Source organism: Lissotriton vulgaris, chromosome 5, assembly GCF_964263255.1.
Source record: "Lissotriton vulgaris chromosome 5, aLisVul1.2, whole genome shotgun sequence".
NCBI classification, from domain to species: Eukaryota; Metazoa; Chordata; class Amphibia; order Caudata; family Salamandridae; genus Lissotriton; species Lissotriton vulgaris.
Genome location: NC_141693.1, coordinates 364,511,998 through 364,524,258, shown reverse-complemented (window position 1 = coordinate 364,524,258; position 12,261 = coordinate 364,511,998). Strand labels below are relative to the sequence as shown.

Here is a 12,261-nt window from a genome sequence, read left to right as displayed (position 1 = left end):
GCCACCCCAGCATCACTCGGCGCCACCCCAGCATCACTCGGCGCCACCCCAGCATCACTCGGCACCACCCCAGCATCACTCGGCACCACCCCAGCATCACTCGGCACCACCACAGCATCACTCGGCACCACCACAGCATCACTGGACGCCACAGTATCACTCGTCGCCGCCACCACAGCATCAATCTGTGCAACCATTCAAGAACGGATTCAAATATGTCCTCTCAATGTTTCAAACTTTATTACAAATGTCACAAAAAAATGTTAATATTTCACTTCTGTTCTTGTATTTTCATCACAATAAAATACACTAAACATAATCTTCCAAAAAGTTATTTGCAAAAATTTGAGCTTTTATTTAAGTATTAAATATTGAAAAAAATACAACCCATTGTTATTTTTAATAGTAATACATCTAAGTCATGTAAATACAACACATATTGCATTACAAATGCTATAGGTGTCACATTTGCAAAAGTTAACACTATTGGCATTGTAAATGACAAAGTTATTAATTTCGCTATTTTCAAAACAAAAACATAAATAAAAAATGTCATTTACAATACTAATACCTTTAACTTTACTAATGCGAGCCCTATTGCATTGCAAATGCTTGTTTATTAATTTGCCTTGATGAAATTGCTGCTGAAGTATTTACATGTTGATTAAAGCGAAGGAAGTAAAGCCTAATCCTTGCCTCCGGGTCCTGCCATAGAATCTGTGGGTCGAAAAGTACATATTTGCCAATTCGTCAAACAAACACTTTTTTTTGCCTTATTTACTTATTAATTTTGATTGCTTCAGCTTTCCTTCTAGACCTCTGCCCACCTGGATGGGAATTTCATACTTCACTAAAGGTATAATGTACAATTTTATTGTATTTGATAAAAGGTGGCTTCTGCTTCATGCCTATGACAGGGTTGCAGAGTTCTCTGATTTGTATCTGGATCCTGCTGCCCCTTTTGGAGTGCAAGACTGATAGGCTGGTGGATTTAGGGTGACCTATGTGGGAGGTGTTGTGTGATACTTGGAGACCTGCTTCACACATAGTGATATGGCGTTGGTTAAGCGTAAGATGTTGAGGTGGAGTTTTCTAGCTTTGTTTCCTCTGTTCCGGAATTTGTTGAAAGAAGGGCCAAGTGAGATTGGAGTTAGCCTGGATAGTACTGCTCTAGATTGATGTGTGGGTAGTTATTGCTGAAGAAAGAAGGGTCTGAGCCATACATTACACTATTACTTATGTGTGTTGCTTTGACATGTATAGCCAAAGGCAGTAAGTGTATGGACAAAAGTGGAGGAGAAATTGTGAGAAGGTGTTTATCAAAAACTCCCCATGGAAGATATTATCTGTATAGGAGATGTAAAACAATAATCTGTTTTATTGTGTCTAAGTAATTTGAATGTTGGAACGTTTCACTCCTTTTTGTTTTACTTTGTTTGTTACATAACACTAATCCACAGATCTAGTGTTGTTTCTACCCCCCTTACTTAATTTGTTCATTGCCAAGATTCATAAGAAGCAGACTAGGATGTATTTGGTCTCCTATCCTTGCATTATCTGACTATTTCATTGGTCTGTTTTATTGTGATAAAGTAATCTTTTGCAATTCAAGGCTTTGAGTGTTAATCGGGAATGTCCCTTCCTCCGATTGCACCCATTGGCTAGTAATGTCACCATGGCCACATGTGGAGTGAGACGCCCACAGAGTGTTATTGCGTGGAATGATCACCTCGTTCCTAGTCCTCATGGTCAGCCAGTGGGGATTGCTGAAATGAAAAACATGTCTGTGTGGTTACTCACAGCTGCCACAGGTCTGGAATCCGCAGCGGAGTTGCACAGCCACACACGTAACCTAAAATGAAAATAACTAAGCTGTATCAACATTAAAGCGCTCCACCAATCGTAGGGGCGCTCCCTGGTACAGGGGGTCCCTCCCAGCGGTTGCTGATCTGTAATTGGCACCGGAGTCGCACGGCCGCACACGTAACCAAAACTAATACACAGTTGAGTCAAATAAACAATCAAGCGCTCTACCAAGTGGAGGGACACTCACTTGCACATAAATAATTCAGCACTCATACATCACTCCCTTTCCTATTGGGAGGAAGGAGTGTTAGGTGATCCACAAGGGATGTGATGTACCTTGGAGTAGTAAGTGGGTAGAGGGGGGAGATGGATGTCTAGCACCATTGGTTCTGTTCTGATGGTGACGAGTACACAAGTAAGACTTATATTTCCGTCCTGCACAATGTGTGTTTACACAGGTTCCTGAGCCCTTTCTTCATGGGGCACAGATGACCCACATTTAGGGTAAGAGGGATGTGAGCTGGCCTCAGTTAATTTTATTATGTAATGTGTGATGCACCAGTGCAGTGTTGCACCCACAAATTTGTGCATGCAAATGTGTATGCCAAGTGTTTGTCTTTAGTTTTCCAGCCTATCGTTGTAAACTGTGTTTGTTTGGTATGTTTAAGGTACCTAGGGACCTAGTAAAATACGGGACGACAAAGATCAGCTCAACTTAAAAGTGGCACTAACAAGGTAGGATGCCACAATATGATGCAGTCTTCCGTTCTTGCCGATGTCTAGGACAATTGTGAGCCAAGAGGCAGAAACATGTTGACCGTCTAAGGTGGTGATGGGATACTGGTTCCCTTAGTCTCCACGCTGGTTTTTAATTAAAAGTGATCTCTTTCAAAATAAAAGCTAGTTTTGATGTATCACGTTGATTTTATATATTGACATCACGGGTTTAATAGTTTAAAGTGTGCCTTCTTTACTGTAAAGTGCAGGCCTGCTTTTCATCAAACCGTTTTTTTGAAGTGATGGCAGTCCCATGACACCTGATTGTGTGAGAGGACATCCGGTAACAATTTTTTGTGTGTCCATAGATGAGGCTTGAGATGGACAATAGAGGAATAAATAAGCATGTAATCAGGTGTCTTTCTAGTACTTGACGTGTGGTTGGAGGCAATTTTACTTGAGACTCGATCGCCCCCGGTTTGCTGCCTTGGACAGGTGTTTGTGTTTTAATGCCCCTTTCCGACGAAGCATATTTTAACTACTTTGATTAAAATAAAATGCGGCTAGCTCTAAATCGCTTTATTTTACAAAATGTATGTAAGGTCTTTCTCCACCTGTTCTCATCGCATCGATTAGATGTGTTCCGTAAAAATAATTTCAGACTCAATGGATTTCCTTGACAGGTAATGTTTTTTTGCATAATTCAGTTTAAAGATGTGCATGTTTACCTTTTAGTGTTGAAAGTATCTGATAGAGACATCTAGCGGCATATTCTTATCTTAAAATACTCCCCAGGCACCATACTAGGTCAGGAATTTTTTCCCAGCAATACCTCTGCGCATTGGTAGAGGGTGCCGAGCGGCTCCTTCGTGTCTTCGTCTCCCGAATGTGACGCCAATTCAGTCCATTTAAGCCCTCCCCAGACGCTCAAGATGTTGGTTCCTTCTTTTCTGTGCTAACAACGTTGATCCACACTGCAGTTCCTTTGGCCCTCTTACTGGCCTACCTGACGTTTTTTAATCGATAGTGCAGTGTGCCCTTCTTCCCTTCTGTATGTCCTTCGAGTTCAAGCCTTGTGAGTTCTGTGTATGACAAATATTCGCCACAGACCCTTACTCTGTATGCATGTGGTGTCTGGGGGAGCACCATCACTGCCAAATGCTACTCCTGTTTCCAGCTCCAACCGCATGCGTGAAAACGTTGCATGAACCTGGCTGCGTCGCGGATGTCAGTCCTCAAAGTCTTTTTGTTGTCCTCCGTCTAGGTGCTCTATTTATTGACTGACTGTGCGTCCGCTCGGAGCCTTTCCAGCAGGGGTCCTTCTCCTTCGCCACCCAGAGATAAGTGGTGACGGAAGTCTCGGCAATTCCTGCCTTCATCCTCTACCCCTCATACCTGCTCTTCTGATGTGTTGATGTGTCGAGGCATGAGCCCACCCTGGTCTCTCCACCTATCTTGGGGCCGTGGTTCTTTGACCCAGATGACAAAATATTCTCTTGATTCTATTTTTGGGTAGTCACCACCCTCTAGATCATTTGTGGGCCCCACAAAGGTGAGAATTCGTGCCAATTTCCCAGCAGACAGATTCTCCCTAGGCTTCAGTTCTGCCTTCTGTTTCTAACACCTTAACAACGCTGGTGCATAGCCTTTTGAGGCTTCCTCCTTAGGCTGCTGTTACTGGTCTGGACTTTAATGTCTGCTTCGGGCTGTTGTCCGCCAGCTCCAGTGGTGGTGGCGCTAACGTCGATCGATGCTCCTTCTGATGTTGAAGCGTCACCTTCTTGGCGTCGATCAGCTTCAGTACAGCGGCGGATTCAGCACGGATGGAGCTGACCCTCCCAGACTTCCTTCCTCTAGTTTTTCGTTTGGAGGGCAATGGTTTTAGAAGTAATACAGATGGTGTGATGTCTCACACTATGCAGACTAGCTCATTACTTGATTTTGGTGACACCAGTGGCTTAGAATATTCTCCAGCCTCCTGTCTCCTCCTGATTTGGCTACGGAGGAGAGTTCCGCTCTGGCAGACATGCTCAATGGAGTTTTGATTGTACTGGACTTGAAACTTTCTTCTGTGGAATTTTCAACAAACCATTTACTTGCCGTTCTACATCCTGACCATTCTAACGTAGAGCCTGCACTTCGTTAGTGTGACTGTCTTTTCAGTGTCCTGTCAGGTGCTTGGCATACACCTGAGGCAGGTCTCCCTGTGGACCTCTCTATTTCTCACAGGCATTTCCCGGCCCCAGAGGATCACTTCCATCTCCTTAGACATCCATCCAAACAGAGCTTTGTGGTATAGGTACGTATATCCACTCAAAATATTGATTTTATCTCTGCTGTCCATCTGGAATGCTAGGCCAGGAAATTTGATACTTGTGGTAGGCGTATTTTCTCTTCTAGCTTTGCCCTGCAGTCTCTCAACACTTCTAGTGTCCTCGCCCACTTCTCAGATGCCTTGTGGGATTCAGTGGGGCACCTCTTGAACTCCCTTCTGTAAGAAGCCAGGAATGATCTTGTTCCATTGGTTCGAAATGGGCAACAAGCTGCCACACTTAATATTCGCAGTGGTATGGATACCACTGATTCTGTTGGCCGGTCAATGGCCTCTTCCATAGCCCCATGTAGGCGTGCATGGTGGGACATTCAGGTTCTCTGAGGCTGTGTAGGATACTTTGATTGACGTGCCTTTTGATTGTGCCTCCCTTTTAGGTGTGCATGCCTGGGGGAGATAGTTAAAGCATATCTGGCATCTCACCCTTGGGGTGGATGTTGCGTCTGCTGTCTTTTTCAGTTCTGTTTCCGGGGACCCAATCCCTTTGGTTAGTGAATCCATGTCTTGTTTAGTTATTCAAATTTTATTGCATCCTGTTGCTAGCCAAATTAGTGGAGAGATGTGCATTGTAGAAAATAGAAAACCACTTGCGCCGTTTACTTAGTGCTATGCTAATTGGGTGTTCCCAAGACAATAGTTTGAGCCAAAAGGAGTGGTGAATGACTGCAGTAGCACAAGAAGAATTGTAAAGACTGTTATAACCTGCACATCACTAACTAGACCTCCACCTTCTAGTGCAGTACATTGTTGTGTATCAATTTAGATTCTGTATGAATTTCCCGATTCATGCCCTTATATAGGTACAATTCCCATTGCCCATATATAGGCTAAGAAATCCAGTCCTTATTTAGGCAGAGTCCATGCTACCCAAATACAGGCATGGCTACTTACATCCGTACATCTACGTCACAACGATTTCTTGGAATACCAGACTCTTAAGCTTTAGGGACTACCTCTTGCCTAGATATTGATTTCTCCAATAACTCATTTACTATGCATGAACATCTATTCCTTAGGAGTTCATATGCCTGACTTTTACGTCAATACTGGCATTCCTAAACACCTTCAAAGTATAAATATACCTTCACTTGCTATGGCAAAGCACGGTGTGGTTCGGTGCAGTTCGACTAATTATTTGCACGACGCAGCTCACCACAGCAAGTACCGAAGGAAGACAACTCCCCAGCTGACGCACTGACCAGAAGCGGTCATCCTCCTGCTGAGAATCCAGCTCCAGTGTTTGACTCCCCTTACGGGGTGTTGGGAAATTGAGTACCGGGAAAGAGATACCAACCTCTCTCATTTTAAGTTATGGAGCGGATTAGAACCTAGAGAAACCTTTGGCAATTCTTGGCAAAACTAAAACCTATGCTAAACCAGCACCTACTTCTTCCCTTGTTCTAGACCTAGATTAAGTACACTGGGGTAGGCGTATTTTAGAAGCACCAGTTGAGTATTTTAGCCTGTTATTTATGTATGCATTTTTATGTACGTCTTAGCAACAGATCATGTTATTACAGTATTATTTTATATTACGGTTTGCGCTGTACGCATTATACTTCGCATTCTGTGTAACGATTGTAGCAGTTCATATCTCTTGCATGAGAAAGAAGACTATTCAATAAACCCTTTTTATTGAAACGCCAGTCTCTCTATTTCTGTGCAACTCTGTAGAAACGAAGCATGCACGATTGACTGAGTAAATAGTTATCTATTGTTTCCACAACTGAAGATATTGTTCAGATTCTAAGGGAAACAAATTTGTCATGTTTATGCGATTGTCAGAGACTAATCCCTTCTTGTTCATTCGAGGAAGTTTCTAGTGCCCTCTGAGTTAGCTGGCACACACACAATTAAGTTTAATATACTCGATAGAGACATACTGACCTCAGTCCTATGTCAAAACTATAGTGTATATTATTCCAATGCGCAGAGCCTATTAGGGAAATAAGAACTATACTACAAGATGAGCTAGGAAAGTTTGTTTAAGGTGTTCAGAATAATTTTTTTGCTCCCCCAGAGTAGTGTTTGTGTGCTGCTTGCTTAGAAGAATATGGTCTGGCATTCCATAAACAGAATAAAAAACTAGCATTACCCTTGTAAAGTCTAACTTGCATTAATGTATGGTCCCGGAAAGCTAAATTTCCCACTTAGGATCATCTTGTAGCACAAACTAAAAGAGAAAAGACGTTTACGGAGTATTTAACAATGTTTTTTTTTTTTAATTTGAAGACCTTTACAAGACGGATACATTCATTTTTTTCAATCCTACAAACCTGGTTTGGACATTGATTTCACGGCCAAAAACTCTCCTTGGCAAGGTGATGGACCCTTCAGAATAAATATGTGAATTGTTGGGTCTAACGACTCAAAAAAGAACAGTGATATGCCTAAAAAAAATTAATTGCGATGGCAAACCCAATTGGTCTTGCGTTTTGGACTTGTTGGATTTGCCAAAGCTTATTGTAGGGCTGTACCGCATTTATGAAAAGCGAAATGCTTTTGAAGATGCTGGTTGGCTGAAAAAATACTGTGCTGCTCATCCATAGAACGTGTCATGCTACTGGTGCCCACGTCGTTCAGCATGTGTGTACTTTCTGAATGACATGTTTGTCATTTTATTTACCAATCCAAGATGGCAGACTCCTCGAGACACGATAAATATAAAATTGCACTTTTCAGCTAGGACGTCCTAGCATAAAATTAGTGCTGCAGGGACCATCAAACGTTTTATTAAAATATGATAATGGGAACAAAACTAGAAGACAGCCGGATGGATATTTATCAGGAGAGTGGGCGGGGGGAGTGGAAACAATAAGGGATGGGCGTGTTAGTAGGACATGAAAGTAAAACTAAAGCGGGAGGATCTCGGTAAAACACCATATGAGGGAGAGAGTAACGCAAGGTATAGAGGTGGCTGGGGAACTAGAGCGTGATTAGCCGGGGATAAGCACATGGGACAACAACATGGAACATGGGGATGGGGTATTTGATTAGGGAGAATAACAAGAAGGGGAGAGTTGTGAAAATTATACATCGTTTAACGAAAAAGAAAAAAGTCAATCTCTAAAAGTGAACAGTGAAGTATTTAAGGGAGTCCACTGAAAGAAGTGTGGAGAGGCTGTGCCTTACAGTGGAAACAAACTTGAGGCGAAGAAAGGCAAGCAAGCGAGTAACCAAGCCAAGGGATGGAAGCAGTGAGCAGGCATTAAGCCCCCTGCGTGTTCTTAGTATAGGTCACAAAGGATCGTTTGCAACCATAGCTAAAAGCTGTGTAGTAGGTGAAACCATCAAAAGGTCCTGTATTGTTTGAGTACCTTCATGTAGGAGAGAGATGGCAGCCTATTGTGTCTTCAGGTGTTAATATCGGAGTGTGTGGTAAGTAATTGTTATGATTCTTTATGTACTTTGTCTTGACTAAACTTTGTTCAGTACTTAGGAGTAACAGAAGAAAGTGGTATGGAGGAGTAGTTTAACTGTTGTAAAGCAGCTTTAGCCATGAGTAACCGTTGCTTGGAATCTGCAGAAGCAATTTTTGTGAAAAGCAAAACGTATGAGAATAATTTTAATCCCACGTGTTTGTCCTGCAAAAAATGATCTGCTTTTAGTCGTATGTAGTTAGCTAAATATTTAATGTATTTTCTGAACCTGCAGCAGTGATTCCAGTAGTAGCTCCAGTGATGAGTCACCAGCCCGCTCGGTACAATCAACCGCAGTTCCAGCCCCTCCATCACAACCGCTACCCCCTTTGGATAAAGATGAGCCCCGCAAAAGTTTTGGAGTGAAGGTTCAAAATCTTCCCGTGCGCTCTACAGGTAATATCCTTGCTTCAATCTGCTTTGTACTTTGAAGGTTCAGGTAGCTTTCTCTTGAGCAAATAGACTCCATAAATAACCCCTTGAAAGCTACTAAAATGCAGCTATCCTGTGGAACCTGTAGTTTTACTAGGAAAATTGTAATGATGGTATTTTAACACACAGGCATAATTTCTAGCTCCACCTTTGAGTTTTATAAAATAGCAACAATACTTGTTCTCAAGCAAACACCTTTTCTGTAGTTTGTTAATGCCTAATTCATGGTGTGCAAATATATACACAGGTGTAAAAAAGTACAAAGACACAAACTTCTTCCTCTTCACTGATGACAATGACCTAATACTTAAGAATGCATGGAGAATCATTTGGCATAAACAAGACTTATACTCCTGAAGATTGACATTTTTCCCCTTTGTTGTAGTGCCTCTATTATTGTCTTATTCTGGTGCGTAGTCAGGGGTGATTGTTTTGGCGGGAAGAGATCAAGCCGTTTTGGATTTTCTGACCGAGCTGCGAAGCCCCCATGTCCATATGCAGCATTGGTAGGGCATTGAGAACTGTGCGCCTTTCAGGCAAACTTGAACTAAATCTTCATAATTTAAATTTTTTTTAACATAGTATAAGTAGCAGTTAGATTGCTCATTGAGATGTTTAAGTTTTCAGTTGATGCACAGGGTGTCTCTTACTGCCTTCATTAAAACTTGATAAAGGACAGTCTGCGGTTAAGGGAAATAAACCAGTGTAATTTCACTGGATGCTCTGGTATCATTGATCTCATAAAATGCAAGTTCAGATCAGTGGGAAAATAAATTGTTCGCTATTCTGTGTCAGGATTGACATCAAAAGCCAATTCCTTAGTCATACTAAATCAGTGAAGTAAATAAACCAAGAGCAAAAGGTGCTACAGAGTTGGAAAATATATACATGTAAAGTTAAATTTTTTGGGATTCTCTCTTGTGTTTAGATACAAGCCTGAAAGATGGACTGTTTCATGAGTTTAAGAAGTATGGAAAAGTCACTTCAGTTCAGATTCATGGAGTATCGGAAGAACGATATGGACTGGTGTTCTTCCGACAGCAGGAGGATCAAGAGAAAGCACTTATCTCATCGAAGGGAAAACTCTTCTTTGGCATGCAGATTGAGGTGACTGCATGGGTCGGCCCAGGTAACTGCCATCTCCATGCTACTTTTCTTGTGTGATATTACAGTTTAGTTAGTTGTTAAACCACTCATCCTCTCCCAATTTCAGCGGTAGGTGTGTAAATTGGTAATTTGGCAACTTCTTTGTTTTCTACTCAAGTTAACATTCACTGATCTTGCCACAGAATGCTGATAATATATCTAAAGCAAATAAACGCCTAAAGTAGCCGTCCATTTATTAAATAGTATCTTAATGGAGAAAGAGGGAACATTGGATAAGCCCTGTTTTATTGCTTGTTTAGTTTCTCATCACCAAACGCATTTTTAGACATTCAAACACATTTTTAAACTTTCAGTATCAATATTGCTGTTAAGGCTCCATACTGCTCCAATGTTCATTTAGCACCAAAGGGTATGCATTCAAGAGTACTGAAAACCATCTTTTATGCAACAGAATTAGGGCTTTAGCCTGCAGGACTCGGTATGATCTTTTCACGCACTCTCTGCAAGTTTCCATGTTTTCTCCCATTGTGCTCTATCAACCAGACCTTTGCTGTTCTGAACTGTCCAGCATTTGGGTGTGTACTATACAAATAAAAACAATAAAATAATTTCAATAGTTTAAAAATTGCGAACTGCAGTGGGGTGCTGTTACACGTTTATAACCCCAACCTTTCACACTACTTGCGAAGCTCCTCCTAACCTGACACGGTGGACAAAATACAATTCTCTTGTGGTAGAGTATGGATCTTGTCACTGAGATGGCTTGGTTTTTCGTTTTTCAAATTTAATAGCACAAGCCACAATCTATATGTTGTTGTTTTTCCTTACGTTCTGTTTGTTTTAATTATTCAGATGGGAAGGCAAAGGCCGACCATCAGGGGGTCTTGCGACATGGGTTGCGGCTCATCTGGGCTGTGTGGCAACACGGCTTCCATGTAGCTCGGACGATATTCTTGTGGTTTCTTTAACTTGGCCAAACAAAGCCAACCTCCTGCTGATTAATATTTATTCTAGGCCAATGGGAAGGGCAAAAGAATCACCGACTTTTAATGAACTTTCGAACTTTTTACTGGAACTGTCGATTGATTCATACTATGTGGTGGGTGGGGATTTCAACTCCCACTTTGAGCCACTCCCAGGCCTTCAGGAAGGGTTCTTATCAGAGGAAGAAGAGAGGTGGGCAGTACCTGGGGTGGATGCGCCATCCCCAAAAGTTTGGACCCCTCTAGCGTTGCAAATTACTGCCCTCACACTAAGGTATGGACTTAGAGCGTGTAATGGGAGAACTAACTCCGATACACCAGGCAAAAATACTTATAATCGCAAGGGAAGGGAGTCACACTTGGATTATATCCTGGTACAACTATCGAGGTGGTCAACAGTACAGGATTTTAGGATAGTTGATAGGATGGACAGTGACCATAACGCTCTTGAGTTAGATCTCGTCCACCCAGCACCCCAGGGCCTAGAGACCCATGAGGTAGGGAATCATCCCACACTCCTGATAGACAACAGCAGGAGAAAAATTAGGTGGGAGCATATGGTCACAAATAAGGACAAACTCCCACTGCTTTACGCCGAGATTGCCCCCATCCTGGAAACTGTCAGAGACCTTGATAGCGAGGCAAACAAGATAGATATCAGGAGTAAATTGTTTGATGCCCATAAAGAACTTATAAAAGTAGCGGCACCCCATTTCACACGCAAAGTACAAAAACCGAAGGCGAGGCCCCGCGGTAAAACGCGATGGTATAATTCAGCCTGCAGGCGGGCCAAAACAGAACTCCTGGGAGCAATCAGGGAGGGCAAAGGAGGTGAAAGTCTCAAGCAATGCAGACAAGCCTATAAAAAGCTTCTCGCACAGGCCAGAATAGAATGGGAGGAAAGCCAGTGGGAGGAGCTTACAAAGGCCCTAGCCGTGCAAGACCAACGCCTGTTCTGGAGAATGGTGAATGGGGGATCAGGGAGTCTAAATTCGGCAGTGGTGCCTAATATAGCTCCTGGAGTGTGGCAGGCCCACTTCCAGTCGCTATATAGCGCTGAGTCCGGAGAGCCTCCCGTACTACCTGAACTAGGGAGTCAGGGTTTGCAGGCGGATGAGGTAACACTGAGTGAGGTTACAGTTGCTATTTTAGGCTTGGCTTCGGGGAAGGCCCCTGGCCTGGATGGGCTACCAGGGGATCTGTATAAACAGGAGAACACTGTCTGGGCGCCCTACCTCGTAGCCCTTTTTAATGGTGTCCTCAGTGGGATGGAAATACCCAGTACTTGGCTGGGGGCTGAGGTGGTCCCTATCTTCAAGAAGGGATCCCCCCTGCTCCCAGCCAACTACAGGCCGATTAGCCTGATAGATGTAGCACAGAAGCTGTTCGGTAGGGTTCTCCTGAACAGGCTACAGGAATGGATTGAGGAGGTGGGTGCCCTCAGTCCATATCAGGCAGGCTTTAG

General features: G+C 42.8%; 1 protein-coding gene across 7 annotated transcripts in view; it reads left to right on the top strand.

Annotated features, from left to right (window-relative positions):
* The window catches only part of SPEN (spen family transcriptional repressor), a 460,760-nt gene that overhangs the window by 142,276 nt on the left and 306,223 nt on the right, over nucleotides 1–12,261 (top strand). For all 7 annotated transcript variants that reach the window (XM_086921690.1, XM_086921689.1, XM_086921687.1 and 4 more), the window contains exons 4-5: nucleotides 8,510–8,670; nucleotides 9,635–9,835. In XM_086921690.1, the coding sequence (XP_086777816.1) occupies nucleotides 8,510–8,670; nucleotides 9,635–9,835 (362 nt within the window). The remainder of the gene's footprint in view (nucleotides 1–8,509; nucleotides 8,671–9,634; nucleotides 9,836–12,261) is intronic.